At 46.8% G+C, this 25,731-nt stretch overlaps 1 protein-coding gene across 2 annotated transcripts in view; it reads right to left on the bottom strand.

The window, feature by feature from the left end:
- Positions 1 to 12,802: 12,802 nt before the first annotated feature.
- LOC139393225 (ankyrin repeat and sterile alpha motif domain-containing protein 1B-like) overlaps positions 12,803 to 25,731 on the bottom strand; it is a 366,701-nt gene continuing 353,772 nt past the window's right edge. For both annotated transcript variants that reach the window (XM_071141673.1, XM_071141674.1), the window contains 5 exons: positions 24,871 to 24,957; positions 23,735 to 23,872; positions 23,163 to 23,330; positions 15,355 to 15,446; positions 12,803 to 14,131 (listed from right to left, as the gene is read on the bottom strand). In XM_071141673.1, the coding sequence (XP_070997774.1) occupies positions 14,083 to 14,131; positions 15,355 to 15,446; positions 23,163 to 23,330; positions 23,735 to 23,872; positions 24,871 to 24,957 (534 nt within the window). In that variant the 3' untranslated portion in view covers positions 12,803 to 14,082. The remainder of the gene's footprint in view (positions 14,132 to 15,354; positions 15,447 to 23,162; positions 23,331 to 23,734; positions 23,873 to 24,870; positions 24,958 to 25,731) is intronic.

Below are 25,731 nucleotides of genomic sequence, written 5' to 3'. Positions count from 1 at the left end.
CAGTGTGAACCTGCTTTCATCTGCTTTCATCTGCCTCCATGTTCTGGACACTACGCTGACAGACACAGCAAATCTTCTTGCCACAGCTCGCATTGATGTGCCATCCTGGATGAGCTGCACTACCTGAGCCACTTGTGTGGGTTGTAGACTCCGTCTCATGCTACCACTAGAGTGAAAGCACCGCCAGCATTCAAAAGTGACCAAAACATCAGCCAGGAAGCATAGGAACTGAGAAGTGGTCTGTGGTCACCACCTGCAGAACCACTCCTTTATTGGGGGTGTCTTGCTAATTGCCTATAATTTCCACCTGTTGTCTATTCCATTTGCACAACAGCATGTGAAATGTATTGTCAATCAGTGTTGCTTCCTAAGTGGACAGTTTGATTTCACAGAAGTGTGATTGACTTGGAGTTACATTGTGTTGTTTAAGTGTTCCCTTTATTTTTTTGAGCAGTGTATATACACACACACACACACACACACACACACACACACACACACACACACACACATAGGGTGCTGGGGGGATGGTGAACTGTAGGTTATGTAATATTGATTGGTTCCTCCACCATTGAGACCTCTGGTCAAGCAGGGCAGCTGTCTCAGTCATACTTATCATGCATAGGAAGTGTCAGTGAGTGCATCTATATACTGTATGTGTGGTGAAAAACAATGATGGCGTCAGTTTGAGTGTGTAACAGTGATGTGTATATGGCCCCGGGGTTGTAGATCTCACTGTCTGGCACTGTGGCTGTGTTACTTGACTTACACTCCCCCCTCCACTGACCCTGCCAGGAAAGTGGTTCCTGCCACATCGGAGCACAGTCGCCACATTAACCCTCTCCCACCTGCTGACCACTGCTTCCTGTCAGACCTCTGAGTCCCTGCGCGTCCCCTTTCTCCCTCCCCTGACCTTGGCCGAACATTGGTTCCTGTCAGCTGTCCACGCTGCTGCCCTCCGCCTTTATTTCTCCCCCATGTCGAGCGAGGGATCGGGCTCCAGACCGCGATCGTATGGGTCAAGTTCCATTCCACTCCCTACCCCCTTCCCTTAGCCACCTAACCATTCACTCTGTGCCGATCTGAAGTAACCAGATAGGTGTATGTAAAACAGGGATATTATAGCCTCAATATAGTTAAGTAGATCTTGCTATCACATCCTACACAGTCCATTCAGATCTGTACACTTCGAAGGGGGGTAGGAGACAAGGGAAGGTTGGTAGGGAGTATAGACTGAAATGGGAAGGGCCCAGAGAGAGCAAATGCTCCAGTCCCTCGTGCCTCACCTGGTTATAGCTAACCCAGCATGATGTCAGAGCCAATAACACACAAAGGGGACCTACAGATCAGGGTTATAGAGGGGGCGGGGTAAGCTGATATGTCTGTCCCCTCCACCAATCTGGTTGTAGTGGAGTGGGTTCTAACTGGCTGTGGAGGAAAGGGACCCCTAGCCCCCAGCCTTTACCCCCTAAATATGTGGACACCATGCCACTGATTGGCCAGGGCACACACCTGCCAGTCCAGGTCTCAATCAATTGGTGATTGATCACTTATCTTGCAGCTTTCATATGGGTGAAAGAACACCACAAAAACCCCAGTCATAGACTGTTGTCTCTGCTACCGCACGGCAAACGGTACCGGCACGCCAAGTCTAGGTCCAAGAGGCTTCTTAACAGCTATTTGCATTACTCCCCCCCCCTTATGCTGCTGCTACTCTCTGTTATTATCTATGCATGGTCACTTTAATACCTCTACCTACATGTACATATTGCTGTATAAAGCCTCGCTGTTGATATTTTACTGCTGCTCTTTAATTATTTATTACTTTGATTTATTTTAGGTATTAGGTATTTTAGGTATTTTCACGGTAAGGTCTACAGCTGTTGTATCCGGCGCATAAAATTTGACTTGATGGCTTTCCAAACAGAGAAGATAAGTAAGGATATGTGTGATTGGGTGGATGAATCTCTCTCTCCCTGTCCAGGTGGATTCTGGGATGTTAATCCTTGCAGCACAGTTTTGGCTGTGAGACGACGGACGGAAGTTTGAGGCTGTTTCTTCCAGATAATACCTACTTGCACACAAACACACACACACACTCACTCAAACACACACACACACACTCACTCACTCACTCACTCACTCACTCACTCAAACACACAAACACACAAACACACACTCACTCAAACACACAAACACACACTCACTCAAACACACAAACACGCAAACACACACTCACTCAAACACACACTCACACTCACTCAAACACACACACACTCACTCACACTCACTCAAACACACAAACACACACTCAAACACACAAACACACACTCAAACACACAAACACACACTCAAACACACAAACACACACTCACACAAACACACAAACACACACTCACTCAAACACACACACACTCACTCAAACACATACACACACTCACTCAAACACACAAACACACACTCACTCACACACACTCAAACACACAAACACACACTCAAACACACAAACACACACTCAAACACTCAAACACACAAACACACACTCACACAAACACACAAACACACACTCACTCAAACACACACACACTCACTCAAACACACACACAAACACACACTCACTCACACTCACTCAAACACACAAACACACACTCAAACACACAAACACACACTCAAACACACAAACACACACTCAAACACTCAAACACACAAACACACACTCACACAAACACACAAACACACACTCACTCAAACACACAAACACACACTCACACTCACACTCACTCAAACACACACTCACACTCACTCAAACACACACTCACACTCACTCAAACACAAACACACAAACACACACTTACACTCACTCAAACACACAAACACACACTCAAACACACAAACACACACTCACACAAACTCAAACACACAAACACACACTCAAACACACTCAAACACACAAACACATACTCACACAAACACACACTCAAACACACACTCACTCACACTCACTCAAACACACAAACACACACTCACACAAACACACACACTCACACACACACTCACACAAACACACACACAAACACACAAACACACACTCACTCAAACCAGAACAACCTGTCTCTTCATCTGTTTTGTACCCAAGAACCAGATTTGTCTAAATGTGACTGGTAAAGTAGAAGCCACAAAATTCATCACAAGCTTTAAAGCCCTATTTTCAGATTGACAGTCGGACGCTTTTTTAAGAGCGTTATGGCCTAGATAGCACATTGTGTTGCTATGGTGATCTGATTATAAGGTTGGGGCTGTGAGTTCATGTTTAACAGTTTTATATATTTTCTTTCTCTCCAGCCACATCTCAAGGCCATAGATTTAATATGACTCATAAATCACATTATGTTAGCAAGTAAAGTCCCCTAAAGCTAGTAGAAGGATTTTTAAAATGCGGATCCTACTTTTGCTCCTGTAGATAGGAATTGCTTGCTCTTTGGGGTTTTAGGCTGGTTTCTGAATAAGCACTTTGTGACATCTGCTGAAGTAAAAAGGGATTATATATACATTTGAATGTACAAAGTGCCAGTCAATATCAATTAAAACAATACAGGGTGGAATGGGGAACTCCCTCAATCATCTCCAATTTGAATAGATTGAGTTAGACATGCTATGAAAATGCAGTGTAAATTGGCATAGGTTATCTCAGAGGAGGTACTTGGTTTGTCTCATTGGAAGGAAGGAAGGAAGGAAGGGTCTCACCATGTGTCTGTTTTTTTATCCAACACCCCCCCCCCCCGATATATCACACACACACACACACACACACACACACATTGGGTTGGCGAGGCTGGAGCAGAGGGCAGTGCCCAATGAGCAGTTTAGGGGCCTATGTTCCTTGCTCAAGGGAAAAGTGTGGGAAATGATATCATCAATATGATATTAGATAGACATATAGGCTAGCCTACTATACGACTATGAGTTAGAGGTTGAGGTGTCTAAATGGGTTTCCACTTTGTGTGATTTGTAGACAAAAGACTTGAGTGTGTGTTTTAACACGTGTGTGAGGAAAAGAAAGCAGGGTTTACTTGCATGATGTCTCTGGCACCATTTAACATAACGTTCCCTGTCTGCCACCAGTAGTGCTTCTGCTGCTCAACTCAAACTTAGTGTGACACATTCAGAGCAGTGTATTTGAGAGACGTTGCCCCTAACCACAGATCTAGGATCAGATTAAATAACTCCCAATCTGAACCTTAACCATTAGAAGGATGAACTATCCTATGACACTGGGTCAGTGATTGGTGGCACAGCTGAAATCTGTTTCCCTGTTGGTGTTGTAATACGTGTGATGTGATTTTGTTTATAACGTGTCATGGTTAGAGCAGTGTGATTTTCAGGGTCTTTCTTGGACTTCATTTTGATGTCAAATGTTGGTTAGTAATTTTTTGGGGATGATTAATTATTCATTTAACTTTCATGACTTCAAAGCTGGACCATGGACCACAACCATTTTCCAAGTGTGCTGAGAGATCCACTACCCACTTACTTTGACCACACAGCATCCTTTCAACCTCCAATGCAATACTGTCTCTCACCCAACATGTTGCATCATGACCTGTATCCCTATACTGGAAATCTACTCTTCATTCAGCCACTGCTATAGTAGCCTACTGCTGCATATAACTAGTTGTGAGTCCATGCTTACGATACCAGTCAAGTACTAACTTAACTTCATGCTGTTGATTCTCCCTCTTATTAAATGCACTTTTGAAGTCCCTGTAGGTAAGAACGAATGCCGTGAATTTCAAGTGTGGATCAGTAGAATGTAAATGGAAGTATAAGTCCAAACTATTTTTGCTGTCTTACAGTGTCACGGGAGACATAAGCAGCTTCGCCTGCTGTGGTCTTTCTTCTCTAATGTGGCTGTTGAGGAGTTCAGAACAGCTTCTTGCAATACTAATCTGACTGGGTTTAGAGATCTGTCATAGCAGGTCTTATGAGGGTTGTATTAGTTCTCTATAGTTACATGTTCCTCTACTTCCTGAATTGGTGTGTTGAGCATTACTAAGTGCCTGGCTGTCTCTGTATACGGGTAGTCAAACCACACAGTTGTTTGGCAAGGCAACACCACCTTGACCAACACAGAAACAGACTTACACACAAGCTCACATGACCTTAAGCAGGTATAACACATGGCTGTATAACACATGCCCTGGAGGCAGACAGGCAGGTCAGGGTCATTTCCTGGGGGCAGAAGGATGACATCAGGCCAGAGAGAGAGGGATGAATTTGTTATGTTTTTTGGCCTGTTCTGTTCTGGCCCACCTCAGTGTATCCCCTCTACCCTCTGAAAGAGTGGCTGGCTGCCAGATTGTGTACAGTGTGTGTGTTTGTGCCTGTCTGTGCGTGGGTGTATGCCAGGCGGCACCACCCTGCAAGGACTTGGCACACTCATCACAGTCAGAGCAGGTCCAGTCTGAACAGGTCGCACAACACCCGGCTCCAGACAATTTAAGTTTTAATGTCAGGTGCACCAGTACAGTGAAATGTCTTTCTTGCAGCTCTAACCCCAACAATGCAGTAATCAATAACAATGGTTTACTGAAATAACAAGATAGAACTAAGACAAGCTGTGAGCGTGTTGAATTCTAATGTCACTAACTGTGAGCTAATATGAATGCAGGACGTGTGTGCCTGTGTGTGTGCATGTGCACGGGCGTGTGTGCCTGTGTGTGTGCATGTGCACGGGCGTGTGTGCCTGTGTGTGTGCATGTGCACGGGCGTGTGTGCCTGTGTGTGTGCATGTGCACGGGCGTGTGTGTGTGCCTGTGTGTGTGCATGTGCACGGGCGTGTGTGTGTGCCTGTGTGTGTGCATGTGCACGGGCGTGTGTGTGTGCCTGTGTGTGTGCATGTGCACGGGTGTGTGTGTGTGCCTGTGTGTGTGCATGTGCACGGGCGTGTGTGTGTGCCTGTGTGTGTGCATGTGCACGGGCGTGTGTGTGTTCCTGTGTGTGTGCATGTGCACGGGCGTGTGTGTGTGCCTGTGTGTGTGCATGTGCACGGGCGTGTGTGCCTGTGTGTGTGCATGTGCACGGGCGTGTGTGTGTGCCTGTGTGTGTGTGCATGTGCACGGGCGTGTGTGCATGTGCACGGGCGTGTGTGCCTGTGTGTGTGCACGGGCGTGTGTGTGTGCATGTGCACGGGCGTGTGTGTGTGCCTGTGTGTGTGCATGTGCACGGGCGTGTGTGTGTGCCTGTGTGTGTGCATGTGCACGGGCGTGTGTGTGTTCCTCCGCATTTTATTGTTTGTTAATTACAATGAAATACTGTGTGTAGCTGCAAATAGCAGGTGCTGTTGATGACTCCGTGAAAACATGTTTTGGACTGTGTTCAGTCAGTAGTTTACCAAATGAAGCACATTGTTATTACGTCAAACACTGTGGCTGCCCTGACTGTCAATGTGGTCACATCTAATTCTCTCCTGTTCTCTCTCTCTACCTCCCCAGTACACAAAGCTCTCCTGTTCTCTCTCTCTACCTCCCCAGTACACAAAGCTCTCCTCTTCTCTCTCTCTACCTCCCCAGTACACAAAGCTCTCCTGTTCTCTCTCTCTACCTCCCCAGTACACAAAGCTCTACTGTTCTCTCTCTCTACCTCCCCAGTACACAAAGCTCTCCTGTTCTCTCTCTCTACCTCCCCAGTACACAAAGCTCTCCTCTTCTCTCTCTCTACCTCCCCAGTACACAAAGCTCTCCTGTTCTCTCTCTCTACCTCCCCAGTACACAAAGCTCTCCTGTTCTCTCTACCTCCCCAGTACACAAAGCTCTACTGTTCTCTCTCTCTACCTCCCCAGTACACAAAGCTCTCCTCTTCTCTCTCTCTCTACCTCCCCAGTACACAAAGCTCTCCTGTTCTCTCTCTCTACCTCCCCAGTACACAAAGCTCTCCTCTTCTCTCTCTCTACCTCCCCAGTACACAAAGCTCTACTGTTCTCTCTCTCTACCTCCCCAGTACACAAAGCTCTCCTCTTCTCTCTCTCTACCTCCCCAGTACACAAAGCTCTCCTGTTCTCTCTCTCTACCTCCCCAGTACACAAAGCTCTACTGTTCTCTCTCTCTACCTCCCCAGTACACAAAGCTCTCCTCTTCTCTCTCTCTACCTCCCCAGTACACAAAGCTCCCCTGTTCTCTCTCTCTACCTCCCCAGTACACAAAGCTCTCCTGTTCTCTCTCTACCTCCCCAGTACACAAAGCTCTCCTGTTCTCTCTCTCTACCTCCCCAGTACACAAAGCTCTACTGTTCTCTCTCTCTACCTCCCCAGTACACAAAGCTCTCCTGTTCTCTCTCTACCTCCCCAGTACACAAAGCTCTACTGTTCTCTCTCTCTACCTCCCCAGTACATAAAGCTCTCCTGTTCTCTCTCTCTACCTCCCCAGTACACAAAGCTCTCCTGTTCTCTCTCTCTACCTCCCCAGTACACAAAGCTCTCCTGTTCTCTCTCTCTACCTCCCCAGTACACAAAGCTCTACTGTTCTCTCTCTCTACCTCCCCAGTACACAAAGCTCTCCTGTTCTCTCTCTACCTCCCCAGTACACAAAGCTCTACTGTTCTCTCTCTCTACCTCCCCAGTACACAAAGCTCTCCTGTTCTCTCTCTCTACCTCCCCAGTACACAAAGCTCTCCTGTTCTCTCTCTCTACCTCCCCAGTACACAAAGTTCTCCTGTTCTCTCTCTCTACCTCCCCAGTACACAAAGCTCTCCTGTTCTCTCTCTCTACCTCCCCAGTACACAAAGTTCTCCTGTTCTCTCTCTCTACCTCCCCAGTACACAAAGCTCTGCCGCTGTATCCTTTCTGTGAATTAGTGGCGCGTTGCCAGGTCTGTAAATATGCTGGAAATATTCCAGAGAATATGCTGGAAATGGACACAGGATGTTGTGTGGTGGTGTTTTTCGGGAAGGTTTATTCGTTGGAAGAGGTCCGTAATTCAGCAAACCTTGTTTCCAGGTTTTAATGAATGAATGTGAATGCGAGATCTCATTACATAACCGCATATATAGCTGCCTCGTTTAGTCGTCGATGGCCGCCAGGTACACACGCCATCTGGGACGTTGGCCCTGTCGCACCGCCTATCAGAGGGAAGATATCCCTCTCTCCAGCGCTCTTTCAATAGCCTAAATACTGAATGTCTGCCTCTTGTCTTTCCCTGCCCTGTCCTTCTTTCACCCTTCCAGATGTTCTACAGTAGATCTGTCTTTGTCTCTCTCCCTACATCTCTCTATCTATCCCCGTCTCACTCCCCTCACCATCTCTCCTTTTTCTCAGTAATGTCTTTGTAATAATGTCTCTTACACACAACTAGGGCAGACAGCAAAGTGCAGTCAGTGAGAGAGAACCCTCTCCCCCTCCCTATGCCTCCTCCAGAGATGTAGATACATATTTCACTCTCCACCCTGCCCATAATATCTTCCCCCATCTGAGGTAAGAGAAGCCAGCCACTGCCCACCATGCTTCCAAGTCTCAGTGTACAATGTTTATTCACAAGCGTTTCGGGAGAGAGAATCGGCGATAAACACAGAAAGTGATGAACCTATATAGCCGCTATCCTTTACTTCTTCCTACCATATTACTGTACCTAGAATGACCCAGTATCTATCTCAGTTGACTGGAGATTGTTGATGTCTAATCGACAGCAGGAGAAAGAATCACAGAATCGACACTAACCATAGAAGCCAGTCTATAGCCCCAATCGTTGCCCTTGGTCTCTTGCAGTATGGACCCATATACCTTACCCAGAATGGCCCAGTAGCTATCTCAATTGAGTGCAGATTGTTGGTACCGATTGACTGCAGCATGTGGCTGACTCATTGCAGGGGTTTATGGTGTGGAACGAACCCTCACTCTGCCTTTGAACAGCTTGCTATAAATGTTGATGGCCTTGATTTTATGGGTCTCTAGCGCAGGCCTGCTGCTTCTGGGGGTGTTGGTGGTCTGAGTCTGGGTTTCTGGGGGAGTTGGTGGTCTGAGTCTGGGTTTCTGGGGGAGTTGGTGGTCTGAGTCTGGGTTTCTGGGGGAGTTGGTGGTCTGAGTCTGGGTTTCTGGGGGGGTTGGTGGTCTGGGTTTCTGGGGGAGTTGGTGGTCTGGGTTTCTGGGGGAGTTGGTGGTCTAGGCTTCTGGGGGAGTTGGTGGTCTGGGTTTCTGGGTATGGGGGAGATGGTGGTCTGAGTCTGGGTTTCTGGGGGAGTTGGTGGTCTGAGTCTGGGTTTCTGGGGGAGTTGATGGTTTGAGTCTGGGTTTCTGGGGGAGTTGGTTTGTTTGAGTCTGGGTTTCTGGGGGAGTCAGTGGTCTGAGTCTGGGTTTCTGGGGGAGTTGATGGTTTGAGTCTGGGTTTCTGGGGGAGTTGGTTTGTTTGAGTCTGGGTTTCTGGGGGAGTTGGTGGTTTGAGTCTGGGTTTCTGGGGGAGATGGTGGTCTGCGTCCGGGTTTATGTAAAATCCGCCATACAAAGACACTTTGATTGATGCAGGTGTTTAATTGGTTTGAGGGTGTACCTTGTGGTTACGACACTTCAGATGAGAACACTGTATGCTTACTGTTTCTCTCCCTGTTGCTGTAGATCAGCTGGACCGTCTCTCCTCTTCTATTTATTGTATTTGTGTGATTAGATACATGTTCACATGGCCTAGACTAGAGAAAGCTTTATGACATGCACTCCAAAGCATTTGTAAAACATTGTGGCTTCCTCCTTATCTTAACCTGTTGGCTTCTGGGGCCTGTTCAGGAGAGTGCAAAGTTAAAGCCTATGGTGTCGTTATGTAGCTTTTAGACAATATCCATCCTGTCCTCCCCATACCGTCTGGTCATCCCAAACACTGACAAATTCAATTGCATAAATACAATCCCTCAGGTCATAGGCTTTAAAGTGTATAGTAGATAGTTTGTCAACCCCTGCATGGATGGACGTACTTTACCGGTAACACTTTACTTGACACCCAGTGTCATAACACATTATGACCTTATGACCTGTCATAAGACTGTCATGACCCATATATTGCGTTATGTTATGTAGGTGTCATAACCAGCCATAACTGTCAAGAACTTTCCTTTTGTTTTAAAGTTTGTTTCTTAAATCCTTTGTTGTTGTAATGAATTATTTACAGTCATGTTTTTTTCATCATATTTTAACTAACTTTCATGAAGGGTTATGACCATCCTGTGTCACTTTACTTGGACTAAGAAAATATACTTTGAGACTGTCAAGAACCATCATAATCATATAAGCCAGATAGGCCAATCACATACCTGCCCTTATATCAGTCATCTGTCAAAAAGAGGGTGTCTTGTCCTGCTTCTCCAGTCATCAGCAGAGCATTGGGGTAGGTGCATGTCTGACAATCAATGTGTGCGCAATTACAATGATCATTTAATATGATCAATTAAAAAAAGACATGAGGAGTAGGCTATGGTGTAATGGAATGTTTTGCCTTGTGTGGTAGGTTTTGTGGCATTTGACACTTATGCAGGTGTCATAACCAGCCATAAAATAACGCAATATATGTCAGAACAGATCGAAATATGTCATGAGTGTTATGACACTGTGTGTCAAGTAAAGTGTTGCCACTTCACCTTTGTGTCTACAACAACCAAAATAATCATAACTATTGGGGTGGGATCACATTCAAGAATGTTTGTTGCAGTCATGTTTTTTTCCCAAGACAGCTCTCGGTTCAATAGTACACTATGTCAAACCAGCTTATTGTTAATTTCAATGAAATTCCTTGATTTTGACTGGCATTGGAACTGGTGGACTGTGGGGGTGCTGCTCGGACTGGAATCTTGTGGTGGTATGTCCATTAAAACGCAGGCGATTGGGCTGATATTTTATTAGATGAAATAGGATAACTGGTAAAGGATGGGTAATTAATCTGCAACAGTAAGCACATAACTAGGAACATCAAATTGCCTACAACATGGAGTAGGACAAATAGGGCTGGAAACAGGAAACACATGATAGACAAAATGTCAAACAAATGAAGAGGAGCACAGCACTTCCATTTCAAACACACATCCAGGTAAAGGGAGAAACAGGCAGGTGAGGTCATTGTATGGAAGAGAGTGAGAGGAAGTTCAGCCTTCTGTGGTAGACTGGAGAGAGGTGTATGGTGATTGGTTAAAAGCAAGTCCATCAGGAGGTGTGCATCACATGGGTGCATCCATAAAGAGCCTATTAAATGGATAGAGGGGCTATGCGATAAACTCTCAAAGTTCCAGAATGTGGTGAAATAGGCAGCCATATGGGTGAGGGAGAAATCCAAACCAGTCTAATTGGAATGAATGGCAGCCATATGGGTGAGGGAGAAATCCAAACCAGTCTAATTGGAATGAATGGCAGCCATATGGGCGAGGGAGAAATCCAAACCAGTCTAATTGGAATGAATGGCAGCCATATGGGCGAGGGAGAAATCCAAACCAGTCTAATTGGAATGAATGGCAGCCATATGGGCGAGGGAGAAATCCAAACCAGTCTAATTGGAATGAATGGCAGCCATATGGGCGAGGGAGAAATCCAAACCAGTCTAATTGGAATGAATGGCAGCCATATGGGCGAGGGAGAAATCCAAACCAGTCTAATTGGAATGAATGGCAGCCATATGGGCGAGGGAGAAATCCAAACCAGTCTAATTGGAATGAATGGCAGCCATATGGGCGAGGGAGAAATCCAAACCAGTCTAATTGGAATGAATGGCAGCCATATGGGCGAGGGAGAAATCCAAACCAGTCTAATTGGAATGAATGGCAGCCATATGGGCGAGGGAGAAATCCAAACCAGTCTAATTGGAATGAATGGCAGCCATATGGGTCAGAGAGAAATCCAAACCAGTCTAATTGGAATGAATGGCCGCCATATGGGTCAGAGAGAAATCCAAACCAGTCTAATTGGAATGAATGGCAGCCATATGGGCGAGGGAGAAATCCAAACCAGTCTAATTGGAATGAATGGCAGCCATATGGGTGAGGGAGAAATCCAAACCAGTCTAATTGGAAAGAATGGCAGAGGCATAATCCTGACTGTACTTATCCATGAAAATCAAATTAAGGCATGTGATATATCAGTGTTATAAAATTGTCAACCTAAAATAGTCATTTAATTATAAATACAGTTTATAACAATTCTCTATAAATAGCCTCTAAAATATATGTACACAGACCATACAACTTGTCTAAGTCCTATCATCAACTGATTCTAGCCAGTGTATGTATGGCTGTGGATTGACTACATCGTTTGGTTGGAATGTTGGCAGTGAATTTGAAAGGTTTATGGATTCATTCCTCTAAAACTAGATGGCTAGCTAGCTAACCAAAAATACAGTGCAGATACATTTTTCAATTTCTTTTTTTTTTTACACAATTACTTATTACAGCACTGGCAAACTATGGTTGACCTACTCCCTGACCAAAATGGCTGACCTTTATCCCATCATAAGAAGGTTCCCACCATTCTAGTTTTTTGGGGACTAATTATATGGGTGCATCTCAATTGTTTTCCTTGATTTGTCACATCCTCTCTGCCTGTCTCCTTCTAAAAATGAATTAGAGAGAAGGTACAAGGGGAGGAACCTCAGATGACCTCCAATGCCTTTTTTAGGTGAGAGTCGACACGAGGAATCAATGAAATACAATTGAGACTCACTCCCAGACCAAAATCAGTACAAGTTGGAAAATTGAAGGAGTCAGATAAAACATAGGACATGAAAAAGGACAATAATCTCAACCAGTACATTACAACCCAGTAAAGTATAGACCTGGAGACCAATGGTGATTAATGGTTGTACAAGTTGTGTTTATTCCATGTGATTTACAAGGATATAAATAATGACCAAAACGTACAAAATCTGTGTGCTGGAAGCCCAAGCCTATGTACATGAGTTAGTCAGCAGTGATGTCATCACCCTGTCCCAGCCCTCCCCAATACAATCTCTAGAACCATAGATTTTATTTTCAACTCTGACCTTTTCATTTTGGTACCTTGTCTCCAGTGCGATGTGCGGCAAATATTTGATTCCTTTATTTTTGTAAATGTTTTACTACATTACATGTATGAACAATGAGCTGGCAAAATATCTATGTACATTTAGAGAGGACTATGTATTCATCCAAAGAATACAGAAATACTGTGGTAAAATATTACATCTGCTTGGAGTTATGAGTCTAGCCCCATGAGAAACAGATTGGTGTGTTGACCGGACACACCAATAATAATACAAATAATAGCTATTATTAATAATAAGGAGAGGAGCCATTTGAAATATTCACTCTCAGTATAGAACTATTATGCTATTTTTTAAAGGATGGCAATCATTCTCAAGCCCGGATTTTTTCATTTCAGCATATCATATAAAAATAATGTAACATTAAGACAAGAGTAGACAAGAATTGCACAAGAATAATCATAAGGTAATCTCATATGAAACATTTAAAACGTCCGGCATTAATATGAATATTTCTTTAATTGGGATGGATGCTGTTTTGCTCAGGTAGGCGGAGCCATCCTTTGTGATGCCACTTGGCACAGAGCTCACCTGTTGCATGGTGGTCCGGCACAGGGCTCACCTGTTGCATGGTGGTCCGGCACGGCCAATTCTATCCATGTTATTGTAGTATTGACCGTGAAACAAAACTTAAACAAGAGGAAAAGAGCCAACCAGAAGTCCTTTACCTCGTCCCCATTCAAATACACACAGTTGTCCGTTACAGTCCAGACCTTGGGTGACCGTGGTATAGAGTTCAAAGGTCAAGGTCCAATTGAATTGCAGAACAGGGGCTAGAGTTGTGGCTGCTTCAATGAAAGTCTACATTCACATATCTGACATCTGTTACTAAGCAGTCCCTTAACTGTGTGTGTGTGTGTGTGTGTGTGTACAGATAGTCCATGGGTCCAATGTTTGTGGTTTGTGGGAAGATGTCCTCGTTTTGTAATCAACCTTAAACACCAAGTTCGTTAGAGAGTGTCCATGTTTGTAGTCCTTTGACACAGAGACAGAAGGGTCCACATTTGTAGTCCTTTTTGCATTGTGTGTGAGGGTCCATGTTTAAGGCTGGCTACATTCTTTGCATTCCACAGTAATAGACATGGGCGTCCGGCATTGCCCTGCGAATGAGATCACACCACTTATCCAGAGAGTCCCTCCTATCCACTCCTATCCACCGGCCCCGCCCCTCCCTCGTTACCAGTCAGTCCAAAATGGACTCCATGCGCCTCACAAGCCACAACCTAAACCTTTTCAGCATTTCCCAACAAAACAAGTATAGAAAGAAAATGATGAATCTAATAATAACCTATTTTAAACAAATTAAATCTGGACACAGGTATAGCGTGTGGTTTAAAAACTATTCCGTCCTGTGTCAAAGGTCAATTAGTCTCAAATAAACAAACAACGCTTTGCCACTCAAAAATTTCTCAAAATATATCTAAAAAAAATAATCTGCTGTAAAAATCAAAGACTGATATATGATAGAAACAGGAGTCTGTTGAACTAGCAACTTTTTATTTTTAAAGTAACATTTGCTACATCATCTCTCAGCAGTCCATTATCCTCTCCAACTAGATGGAACTGATAAACAAATGTCCCTCCACTTTCCTCTGGGTTGCCAGTACTGGACAACAAAATCCCCCAAAACATCAACACGCAAACCTAGTGCTGGAGAATTGGCTTTGCTCTAAAAAACAACAAAGACAAAAAGACTGTTAGGGGTGGGGTTCTTAGCAGCATAATGGTCTAGATATTCTCATTCAGCTTGTCGAAGGGGTGAAAAGAGAGACAAAAAATAAAAGCGAGGAGGAGCGGAGGAACAGCAGTAGGAAGAGGAAAAACATGAGATATAACCAAATGGTTCCACTCCCCCAGTCAGGAAAAAAATAAGAGTGATTGACTGACTGACCAACCAACTGACTGCCTGCCTGACACATAGGAGGGGAGGGCTGACCATGGAAAATGGAAAAATAGAACTGACTGTTGCCCCCTACAGGTCTAGACAGAGAGGTGCACCATCACCCCAAGGGTAAAAGTTCATGCTCCGCCCCTGCAGGCAGGCTAAGGCGTCAACAGGACAAGGAAAGGGAGGGTGGGGAGAGAGCAAGAGAGAGGAGTGTGTGAGAGAGAGACACACAGCGCAGCGCCAAACGGCATCATGCAGAGGTTGCGGCGGAGCGGGTTTTTCGGCCAGTGAGGTCACACACGTCGCCGCATAAGAGGGTTGCTCGTGCCGTGCAGCTCCGTTGGGGGGCCTCTAGAGGGCCAGCTCTCTGCAAGGCACACACACAGGAGTGGACAGGCGGGTGGTATACGCTATTAGAAAATAGTGGTCTCATACTTGGTGTTCGCTCCTCTCTTGGCCTCCTGCCCTGGTTCCACTATCCACGGCACGTTGGCATGACCCTTCTGCTCCATCGACGGCTGCTCCATCTGAGAGAGGGAGAAGGAGTGAGAGTAGGGAGAGAGAGAGAGAGAGAGGATGGAGAGAGAGTAGGGAGAGAGAGGATGGAGAGAGAGAGAGGATGGAGAGAGAGTAGGGAGAGAGAGAGAGAGAGGATGGAGAGAGAGTAGGGAGAGAGAGAGTGAGAGAGAGAGAGGATGGAGAGAGAGTAGGGAGAGAGAGAGGATGGAGAGAGAGAGAGGATGGAGAGAGATTAGGGAGAGAGAGAGAGGATGGAGGGAGAGAGAGGATGGAGAGAGAGAGAGGATGGAGAGAGAGAGGGTTGGTTAAATGTTGTCAGAGAAAAAATGGGATAATAATACATGTCGAGAGAGAGAGAGAAAGAGAGAGAGAGAGAGAGAGAGAGAGAGAGAGAGAGGGGTCTGGGGCTGAGAGAACAGGAGAGAGAGAGAGAAGGGTCTGGGGCTGAGAGAACAGTAGAGAGAGAGAGAGAGAGAGGGGTCTGGGGCTGAGAGAACAGGAGAGAGAGAGAGAAGGGTCTGGGGCTGAGAGAACAGGATAGAGAGAGAGAAGGGTCTGGGGCTGAGAGAACAGGAGATAGAGAGAGAAAGGTCTGGGGCTGAGAGAACAGGATAGAGAGAGATAGAAGGGTCTGGGGCTGAGAGAACAGGAGAGAGAGAGAAGGGTCTGGGGCTGAGAGAACAGGAGAGAGAGAGAGAGGGGTCTTGGGCTGAGAGAACAGGAGAGAGAGAGAGAGGGAGAGAGAGAGAGGGGTCTTGGGCTGAGAGAACAGGATAGAGAGAAATTGAGAAAGGGGTCTGGGGCTGAGAGAACAGGAGAGAGAGCGGTCTGGGGCTGAGAGAACAGGAGAGAGAGAGAGTGAGAGAGGGGTCTGGGGCTGAGAGAACAGGAGAGAGAGAGTTAGAGAGAGAGAGTGAGAGAGGGGTCTGGGGCTGAGAGAACAGGAGAGAGAGCACGGTCTGGGGCTGAGAGAACAGGAGAGAGAGAGAGTGAAGGAGAGAGAGAGAGTGAGAGAGGGGTCTGGGGCTGAGAGAACAGGAGAGAGAGAGAGTGAGAGAGGGTCTGGGGCTGAGAGAACAGGAGAGAGAGAGAGGGGTCTGGGGCTGAGAGAACAGGAGAGAGAGAGAGAGGGAGAGAGGGGTCTGGGGCTGAGAGAACAGGAGAGAGAGCGGTCTGGGGCTGAGAGAACAGGAGAGAGAGAGAAGGGTCTGGGGCTGAGAGAACAGGAGAGAGAGAGAGTGAGAGAGGGGTCTGGGGCTGAGAGAACAGGATAGAGAGAGAAGGGTCTGGGGCTGAGAGAACAGGAGAGCGAGAGGGGTCTGGGGCTGAGAGAACAGGAGAGAGAGAGAAGGGTCTGGGGCTGAGAGAACAGGAGAGAGAGAGAAGGGTCTGGGGCTGAGAGAACAGGAGAGAGAGAGAGAAGGGTCTGGGGCTAAGAGAACAGGAGAGAGAGAGAAGGGTCTGGGGCTGAGAGAACAGGAGAGAGAGAGAGAAGGGTCTGGGGCTGAGAGAACAGGAGAGAGAGAGAGAAGGGTCTGGGGCTGAGAGAACAGGAGAGAGAGAGAAGGGTCTGGGGCTGAGAGAACAGGAGAGAGAGAGAGAGGGTCTGGGGCTGAGAGAACAGGAGAGAGAGAGAAGGGTCTGGGGCTGAGAGAACAGGAGAGAGAGAGAGAAGGGTCTGGGGCTGGGAGAACAGGAGAGAGAGAGAAGGGTCTGGGGCTGAGAGAACAGGAGAGAGAGAGAAGGGTCTGGGGCTGAGAGAACAGGAGAGAGAGAGAGAGAGGGGGGGGGGTCTGGGGCTGAGAGAACAGGAGAGAGAGAGAGAGGGGTCTGGGGCTGAGAGAACAGGATAGAGAGAGAGTTATAGTGGAGAGGCACGATCACAGACTTCCACACCGACACTTAAATATGGAGGCACTTGCTTTAGGTCTGAAAATATATTGTTGGCCTCATATCAACGTACGTATCACAATGTAGTTTAATGAGGAAAGAAAAGAAAACAGTATATAATATTACAAATAATCTCCGTACTCTAAACCCCACAACATCTTCCCATGGCTGAAAATGACTTGTTCAAGACCAGGCTATGCTCTTTCCCCATCAAAAGTTTACTTTTCAACAACCAATCAAAATTCTCATTCTGGTTGCCGAGGGTGCTTTCCTTCCACCACATTGGTCCGTGATAGACTAAAAGATGATTTGGGGAGTGGGTCCCTGCCTGTGAACACTGCAACGCTGAAACTGGAAGAATGTATGAACGCGCGCACACACACACACACGATCTGAATGGAGTTGACAGAGGCAGGACCAACCACAGAGACAAACAAAAGATCTATAGAGTGATCAAAGTGTATGGAGACAAAACCAACAAAGAGAGCAGACAGTCAAGAGTAAGAAAGAAAGGAGAAGGGAGGAAGACCTGAAAGGGAACTTTGTGAGGGTGACGGAGGAGGAGTGGTGAAGGAGGAGGAAGAGGAGGGTGGAGAGGAGGCCGGTGGGGGGTGTATATGTGACCCAGCGACCAACGGCTAGAGGGGTACATGATGACCTATAGGGGGAGGAACACAGAGGTCACAGAGAGGTCAAAGGGGGCCTGCTCGGCAACGACACTGAAACCGTATGGTAACAGTTCAGTAACGTCATAGTAACACCACTGCAACGCCATAACAACACAGCTGCAACGATGGTAACACCAGGGACACACCAAAGGAACACTTCATGCAGGCAGAAGAACACACACACACAAGGACGATGTAGAGAAAGGAGAACAAGACAGAGGAAGATTAAAAACTAAGCCGTATCTGTCTTACCAGGAGAGAAGGAGGAGAGGAGAGAAGGAGAGAAGAAGAGGAGAGAAGAAGAAGAAGGAGGAGGAGGAGGAGGAGGAGAGAAGAAGAAGAAGGAGGTGGAGGAGGAGAGAAGGAGGAGGAGGAGGAGGAGGAAAGAAGAAGAAGGAGGAGGAGGAGGAGAGAAGGAGGAGGAGAGAAGAAGAAGAGGAGAAGAGAAGGAGAAGAGGAGAGAAGGAGAAGAGGAGAGAAGAAGGAGAAGAGGAGAGAAGGAGAAGGAGAGGAGAGGAGAGTAGGAGGAGAAGAGGAGAGAAGGAGGAGAGTAGGAGGAGAAGAGGAGAGAGGGAGGAGAAGAGGAGAGAAGGAGGAGAAGAGGAGAGAAGGAGGAGAGAAGAAGGAGGAGAGAAGGAGGAGAAGAGGAGGAGGAGAGAAGGAGGAGGAGGAGGAGGAGGAGGAGGAGGAGAGAAGAAGAAGAGGAGAAGAGGAGAGAAGGAGAAGAGGAGAGAAGAAGGAGAAGAGGAGAGAAGGAGAAGGAGAGTAGGAGAAGGAGAGGAGAGTAGGAGGAGAAGAGGAGAGAAGGAGGAGAATAGGAGGAGAGAAGGAGGAGAAGAGGAGAGAAGGAGGAGAGAAGGAGGAGGAGAGAAGGAGGAGAAGAGGAGGAGGATAGGAGGAGAAGAGGCGGAGGAAAGGAGAGAGGAGGAGAGGAGGAACAGTAATCCACAGGTTTACACAGACATATAAGTGCTGCAAAATAATGACTGTGAACAGCTGTTGGAGGGAATATTAAGTGAATCCTGCAGCATGCTTCACTGTAGTTCCCTCCGCAGCACCACACAAGCCATTAACTACATTACCCACACACACAACACACGCGCACACACACATGCAGGCATATGCTCAAAAGCACACACACACACACAGACACACTTTCAGGACAGGCGGGGATAATGGTTAATGTAACAGCAGCGGAGTCATGCCATCGTCCATCTCTGTGACATGAGCACACACACAAACACACACAGAACACACACACAGATGAGACAGAGGGAAAGAAAACCTCACATCACCAACCCACTAGATAAGACAATTACAATTTTAGATAGCAGCATTACTATGACCACATATATTATACAACCTCCAACAGCACAGAGAGAGAGACAAAGCTGTCCCCTGACTCATTTTACCTGTCCCCTGACTCATTTTACCTGTCCCCTGACTCATTTTACCTGTCCCCTGAATCATTTGACCTGTCCCCTGACTCATTTTACCTGTCCCCTGACTCATTTTACCTGTCCCCTGACTTACTTTCATCTGTCCCCTGACTTACCTTTACCTGTCCCCTGACTCACCTTTACCTGTCCCCTGACTCACTTTTACCTGTCCCCTGACTCACTTTTACCTGTCCCCTGACTCACTTTTACCTGTCCCCTGACTCACTCCACCTGTCCACTGACTCATTTTCACCTGTCCCCTGACTCACTTTATCTGTCCCCTGACTCACTTTACCTGTCCCCTGACTCACTTTTACCTGTCCCCTGACTCACTTTATCTGTCCTGACTCACTTTTACCTGTCCCCTGACTCACTTTTACCTGTCCCCTGACTCACTTTACCTGTCCCCTGACTCACCTTTACCTGTCCCCTGACTCACTTTTACCTGTCCCCTGACTCACATTTACCTGTCCCCTGACTCACTTTTACCTGTCCCCTGACTCACTCCACCTGTCCACTGACTCATTTTTACCTGTCCCCTGACTCACTTTATCTGTCCCCTGACTCACTTTACCTGTCCCCTGACTCACTTTTACCTGTCCCCTGACTCACTTTACCTGTCCCCTGACTCACTTTTACCTGTCCCCTGACTCACTTTTACCTGTCCCCTGACTCACTTTACCTGTCCCCTGACTCACTTTACCTGTCCCCTGACTCACTTTATCTGTCCCCTGACTCACTTTATCTGTCCCCTGACCCACTTTACCTGTCCTCTGACACACTTTATCTGTCCCGACTCACTGTATCTGTCCCAACTCACTTTATCTGTCCTGACTCACTTTTACCTGTCCCCTGACTCACTTTTACCTGTCCACTGACTCACTTTACCTGTCCACTGACTCATTTTTACCTGTCCACTGACTCATTTTTACCTGTCCCCTGACTCACTTTACCTGTCCCCTGACTCACTTTACCTGTCCCCTGACTCACTTTATCTGTCCCCTGACTCACTTTATCTGTCCCCTGACCCACTTTACCTGTCCTCTGACTCACTTTATCTGTCCCGACTCACTTTATCTGTCTCGACTCACTTTACCTGTCCCCCGACTCACTTTACCTGTCCCCCGACTCACTTTACCTGTCCCCCGACTCACTTTACCTGTCCCCCAACTCACTTTACCTGTCCCCCGACTCACTTTACCTGTCCCCTGACTCACTTTATCTGTCCTGACTCACTTTTACCTGTCCCCTGACTCACTTTTACCTGTCCACTGACTCACTTTACCTGTCCACTGACTCACTTTACCTGTCCACTGACTCACTTTACCTGTCCACTGACTCATTTTACCTGTCCGCTGACTCATTTTTACCTGTCCCCTGACTCACTTTACCTGTCCCCTGACTCACTTTACCTGTCCCCTGACTCACTTTTACCTGTCCCCTGACTCACTTTTACCTGTCCCCTGACTCACTTTACCTGTCCCCTGACTCACTTTACCTGTCCCCTGACTCACTTTACCTGTCCCCTGACTCACTTTATCTGTCCCCTGACCCACTTTACCTGTCCTCTGACTCACTTTATCTGTCCCGACTCACTTTATCTGTCTCGACTCACTTTACCTGTCCCCTGACTCACTTTATCTGTCCCCTGACTCACTTTATCTGTCCCCTGACTCACTTTACCTGTCCCCTGACTCACTTTTACCTGTCCCCTGACTCACTTTTACCTGTCCCCTGACTCACTTTTACCTGTCCCCTGACTCACTTTACCTGTCCCCTGACTCACTTTATCTGTCCCCTGACCCACTTTACCTGTCCCCTGACTCACTTTATCTGTCCCCTGACCCACTTTACCTGTCCCCTGACTCACTTTATCTGTCCCGACTCACTTTATCTGTCCCGACTCACTTTATATGTCCCGACTCACTTTATATGTCCCGACTCACTTTATCTGTCCCCCGACTCACTTTACCTGTCCCCCGACTCACTTTACCTGTCCCCCGACTCACTTTACCTGTCCCCTGACTCACTTTATCTGTCCCCTGACTCACTTTATCTGTCCCCTGACTCACTTTCTGGAAGGGGACATTAGTATTGTCTTCTGTACATGAGAAGCCAGCACAAATAGCACTTACCTCACTCATAGAATGCTTCCCAAATGGCATCCTATTCCTTTAAAGTGCACTACGTTTGACCAGGGCCCATGCAATATATAGGGAATAGTGTGCCACATTTGGGCCGTAACCATACTCATATATCTTGGCCAGGTCGCAATTGTAAATGAGAACTTGTTCTCAACTTGCCTACCTGGTTAAATAAAGGTGAAATAAAATAAATAAATAAAAATATAGCCCAGTAAATCCACATGGGAACACTATACAGAATAATGCTTTTAAGGCTCCAGTGATGTACAGTGCATGTCTATGGTAAATCTAACTGTCCGTCTAGGTCTATTTTAAAGCTCCAGGAACTGGAATACAAGGGGAGGCTGTGGGGAGAGGAGGCTGACAGACAGGCACTGTGGCTGGGGTAGATGGCTCTGGCAACGTCTACCTGCGTGGGACTGGGAGAGAGCCATGGACAGAGCCAACACTAATACACACATAGCTGAGAGATGCACACACACCCATAAAGCTGAGATGCGCGCGCGTACACACACACACACACACACTGTGAGCAGGGCTGGGCTCCACAGAGCTCTATGTAAACAGCCCTCATCAATCACCCAGGGCTGTAAGAGACTGCAGGGAGAGAAAGATAAAGTGGGTCTTTTACAGATCAAACATCCATCTACACCAGTGATGTAGTGGTCAGAAAATAGGTGGGTAAACTCTGACGCTTCCCTTTCTTTCAATGCATTATTCCATAAAAGGTGGGTAAAATGTGTTTACTTTCATTTACCCTCTACTACACCTCCGACCCGCACCTCCGACCCACACCTCTGACCTACACCTCCGACCCACACCTCTGACCTACACTACAAGCTCAGTGTGGCCAACACACACACACACACACACACACACACACACACACACACACACACACACACACACACACACACTACAACCATCGATAACCACAACAGACCACTTTGAAAAAGGAGTGAGTTAACGCTAAACACACCAACACACTCACAATAACATGCTAACACTGATAACAAAGCTAACAAAGGCATTGAAGGAGCTTAGAGATGTTCACTCTAATGTACCTGTACTGGAAACAGAGAACAGGTGAGAGGTCATGGGAGACACTATAGGCTAGTGGATGTTGATGAGAGGTGAAAGGTCATAGGAAATGGAAGTAGTTGTGTGATGGGGAGGGTTGGCTGCAGTATTATGTGGGACTTATAAAGGCTTATGTTAACAGGTGAAAGGTGAGCGGTCATAGGAAAGGGAAGTAGTTGTGTGATGAGGAAGGTTAGCTGCAGTATTATGTGGGACTTATAAAGGCTTATGTTGACAGGTGAAAGGTGAGAGGTCATAGGAAAGGGAAGTAGTTGTGTGATGGGGAGGGTTGGCTGCAGTATTATCTGGGACTTATAAAGGCTTATGTTGACAGGTGAAAGGTGAGAGGTCGTGGAACAGCGTGGTATAGGAGCTTACAGTTGGTCTCTAGACAGTACGGTATGGCTCGCACAGAGGTGTTGACGAAAGGTGAGAGGCCGTGGTGGAGGTTGTAGTAGAGGGTAAAGGTTAAACGGAGGGTATAAACTAGTGTCATTACTCACAGACTTGCGGATGTTGACGCGGGGCTTGGGGACGGGCTTGTTGGGCTTGATGTCAAAGCTCTCTGGCAGCGTGGAGGAGCCATGGCCACTCTTCCTGGCCTGTAGGGCCAGCTGGTAGGCTACTTCAAAGGCCTGGCCCAGGGTCAGGATGATCTCATACGCCAGGTTCTGTTAAAAACACACACACACAAACACACACAAACACGCATGCACCCACACACACGAAATGTCAATGCGCACGCACTTACGCACACACACAAGCAAACACACACTATGTAAAATCTGCCATTTCATCACAACAGTAGTTCTCAAACAAGGAAGTAACTAATTAATAAAGCCACTTGTCCCCCTCACAGACAGAGGGTGCTGTGTGTGTGTGAGACTCACCATGTCGACCTGCTCACAGACAGTGTGTGTGACTCACCACGTCGACCTCCTCACAGACAGTGTGTGTGACTCACCACGTCGACCTCCTCACAGACAGTGTGTGTGACTCACCACGTCGACCTCCTCACAGACAGTGTGTGTGACTCACCACGTCGACCTCCTCACAGACAGTGTGTGTGACTCACCACGTCGAAGGCAGTGAAGACATGGCAGTAGTGGTGGCTGGACTTGAGGTCTTTGGTGATGTAGGCAAACGTGGACAGATCCTCAGGATCCTGGGCCGCACATGAGATGTTACGGATCTCATGCTCAGCTATGATGTTCTAGAGAGAGAGACAGAGGGAGAGACAGAGAAATTGAGAGAGAGAGAGAGAGGGAAGGAAGGAGAGAGTGTGGGAGAGATACAGAGAGAGAGACAGGGAGAGAGAAAGACAGAGAAAGAGAGAGAGAGACAGGGAGAGAGAAAGACCGAGAAAGAGAGAGAGACAGGGAGAGAGAAAGACACAGAGAGAGAAAGACACAGAGAGAAAGACAGAGAGAGAGAGGGAGGGAGGGAGGGAAGGAGAGTGAGACAGAGAGAGAGAGAAAGACAGAGAGAGAGAGAGAGAGGGAGGGAGGGAAGGAAGGAGAGTGAGACAGAGAAAGACAGCGAGAGCAAGAGAGAGAGAGAGAGGGTTGGAGATCTTTAGAGAAAGTTTATGTGATGGAAGTTCCGACTGTTGATCTTGTGAAACTGACAATGTTATTTTTTGCTTCCACCCAGTGCTGTTCAGTTCTTACTCTCAGTAATGGTGCTTCCACCCGGTGCTGTTCAGTTCTTACTCTCAGTAATGGTGCTTCCACCCGGTGCTGTTCAGTTCTTACTCTCAGTAATGGTGCTTCCACCCGGTGCTGTTCAGTTCTTACTCTCAGTAATGGTGCTTCCACCCGGTGCTGTTCAGTTCTTACTCTCAGTAATGGTGCTTCCACCCAGTGCTGTTCAGTTCTTACTCTCATTAATGGTGCTTCCACCCGGTGCTGTTCAGTTCTTACTCTCAGTAATGGTGCTTCCACCCGGTGCTGTTCAGTTCTTACTCTCAGTAATGGTGCTTCCACCCAGTGCTGTTCAGTTCTTACTCTCAGTAATGGTGCTTCCACCCAGTGCTGTTCAGTTCTTACTCTCAGTAATGGTGTTTCCACCCGGTGCTGTTCAGTTCTTACTCTCAGTAATGGTGTTTCCACCCGGTGCTGTTCAGTTCTTACTCTCAGTAATGGTGCTTCCACCCAGTGCTGTTCAGTTCTTACTCTCAGTAATGGTGCCGGAGGAAAGAAAGCCTCTCACCTTGTTTGTAGCGTCGATGAACTTGACTCCCTTGTAGGAGACGGACAGAACAATGGTCGGAACTTTCTTCATCTGTTCTGTAGACTTCTGTAGAGTGGAGAGAGAGACGGAGAGAGAAAGAGGGGGAAAAGAAGAGTCCGAGTTAACATTTGATGTCAATTAGACTGATGGCCACCAACACAAGGCTAACAAGACGGTCTCACCGTCTCCCTTCACAGCAGAACGATAAAACCCTGCAATAAGAATCTCTTCACAATATAATACCATTTTAGAGAGAGTGGGGACTACGGTTGCAAAACTTTCAATAAATTCCCCGTTTTTTTTTTTCAGCAATCCTGGGTTGGAGGATTCTGGATTTACGACTTATTCCCTCCTGATTCCGTGAATCCTCAAACCGGGATTTCGGGAAAGGCAGGGAATTTATTGAACGTTTCTGGAATTGTGCAATCCCAGTGGGGACAGATAGAGATGAGAGTTTATGAGATGAGAGCTCAACAAAGCTTATAACGAGATAGAATAAAAAAGGGAAGGGATGGGAAGAGAGAGAGAGAAAGATGAAATCAACACAAGCTTATAACTAAGCAGAAAAAGAGGGAGATAGGGATGAGATCACTGCACAGAGAGAACCAGCCTATCAACACACTCTCCTCTTTACTAGCAGAATCAATTCCAATCTTCTCAAAGTTCAAAGGTTACCCCGTGCCTTATGGAAAACAATGGGTGCAAATGACATTTTCAAAATGTATAGATTTCCCCCTTGGAGGTCCAATATAACTATCAGCTTTCAACCCATAAATATTCCTCCTATATTCCTTTCTTATTTCTATTCCCACCCAGACTTACTATCACCCGCTCTAGTCT

Source organism: Oncorhynchus clarkii, chromosome 33, assembly GCF_045791955.1.
Source record: "Oncorhynchus clarkii lewisi isolate Uvic-CL-2024 chromosome 33, UVic_Ocla_1.0, whole genome shotgun sequence".
Classification (NCBI taxonomy): Eukaryota; Metazoa; Chordata; class Actinopteri; order Salmoniformes; family Salmonidae; genus Oncorhynchus; species Oncorhynchus clarkii.
The sequence above is the reverse complement of the archived record's forward strand: the minus strand, read 5'-3'. Positions and strand labels throughout refer to the sequence as shown.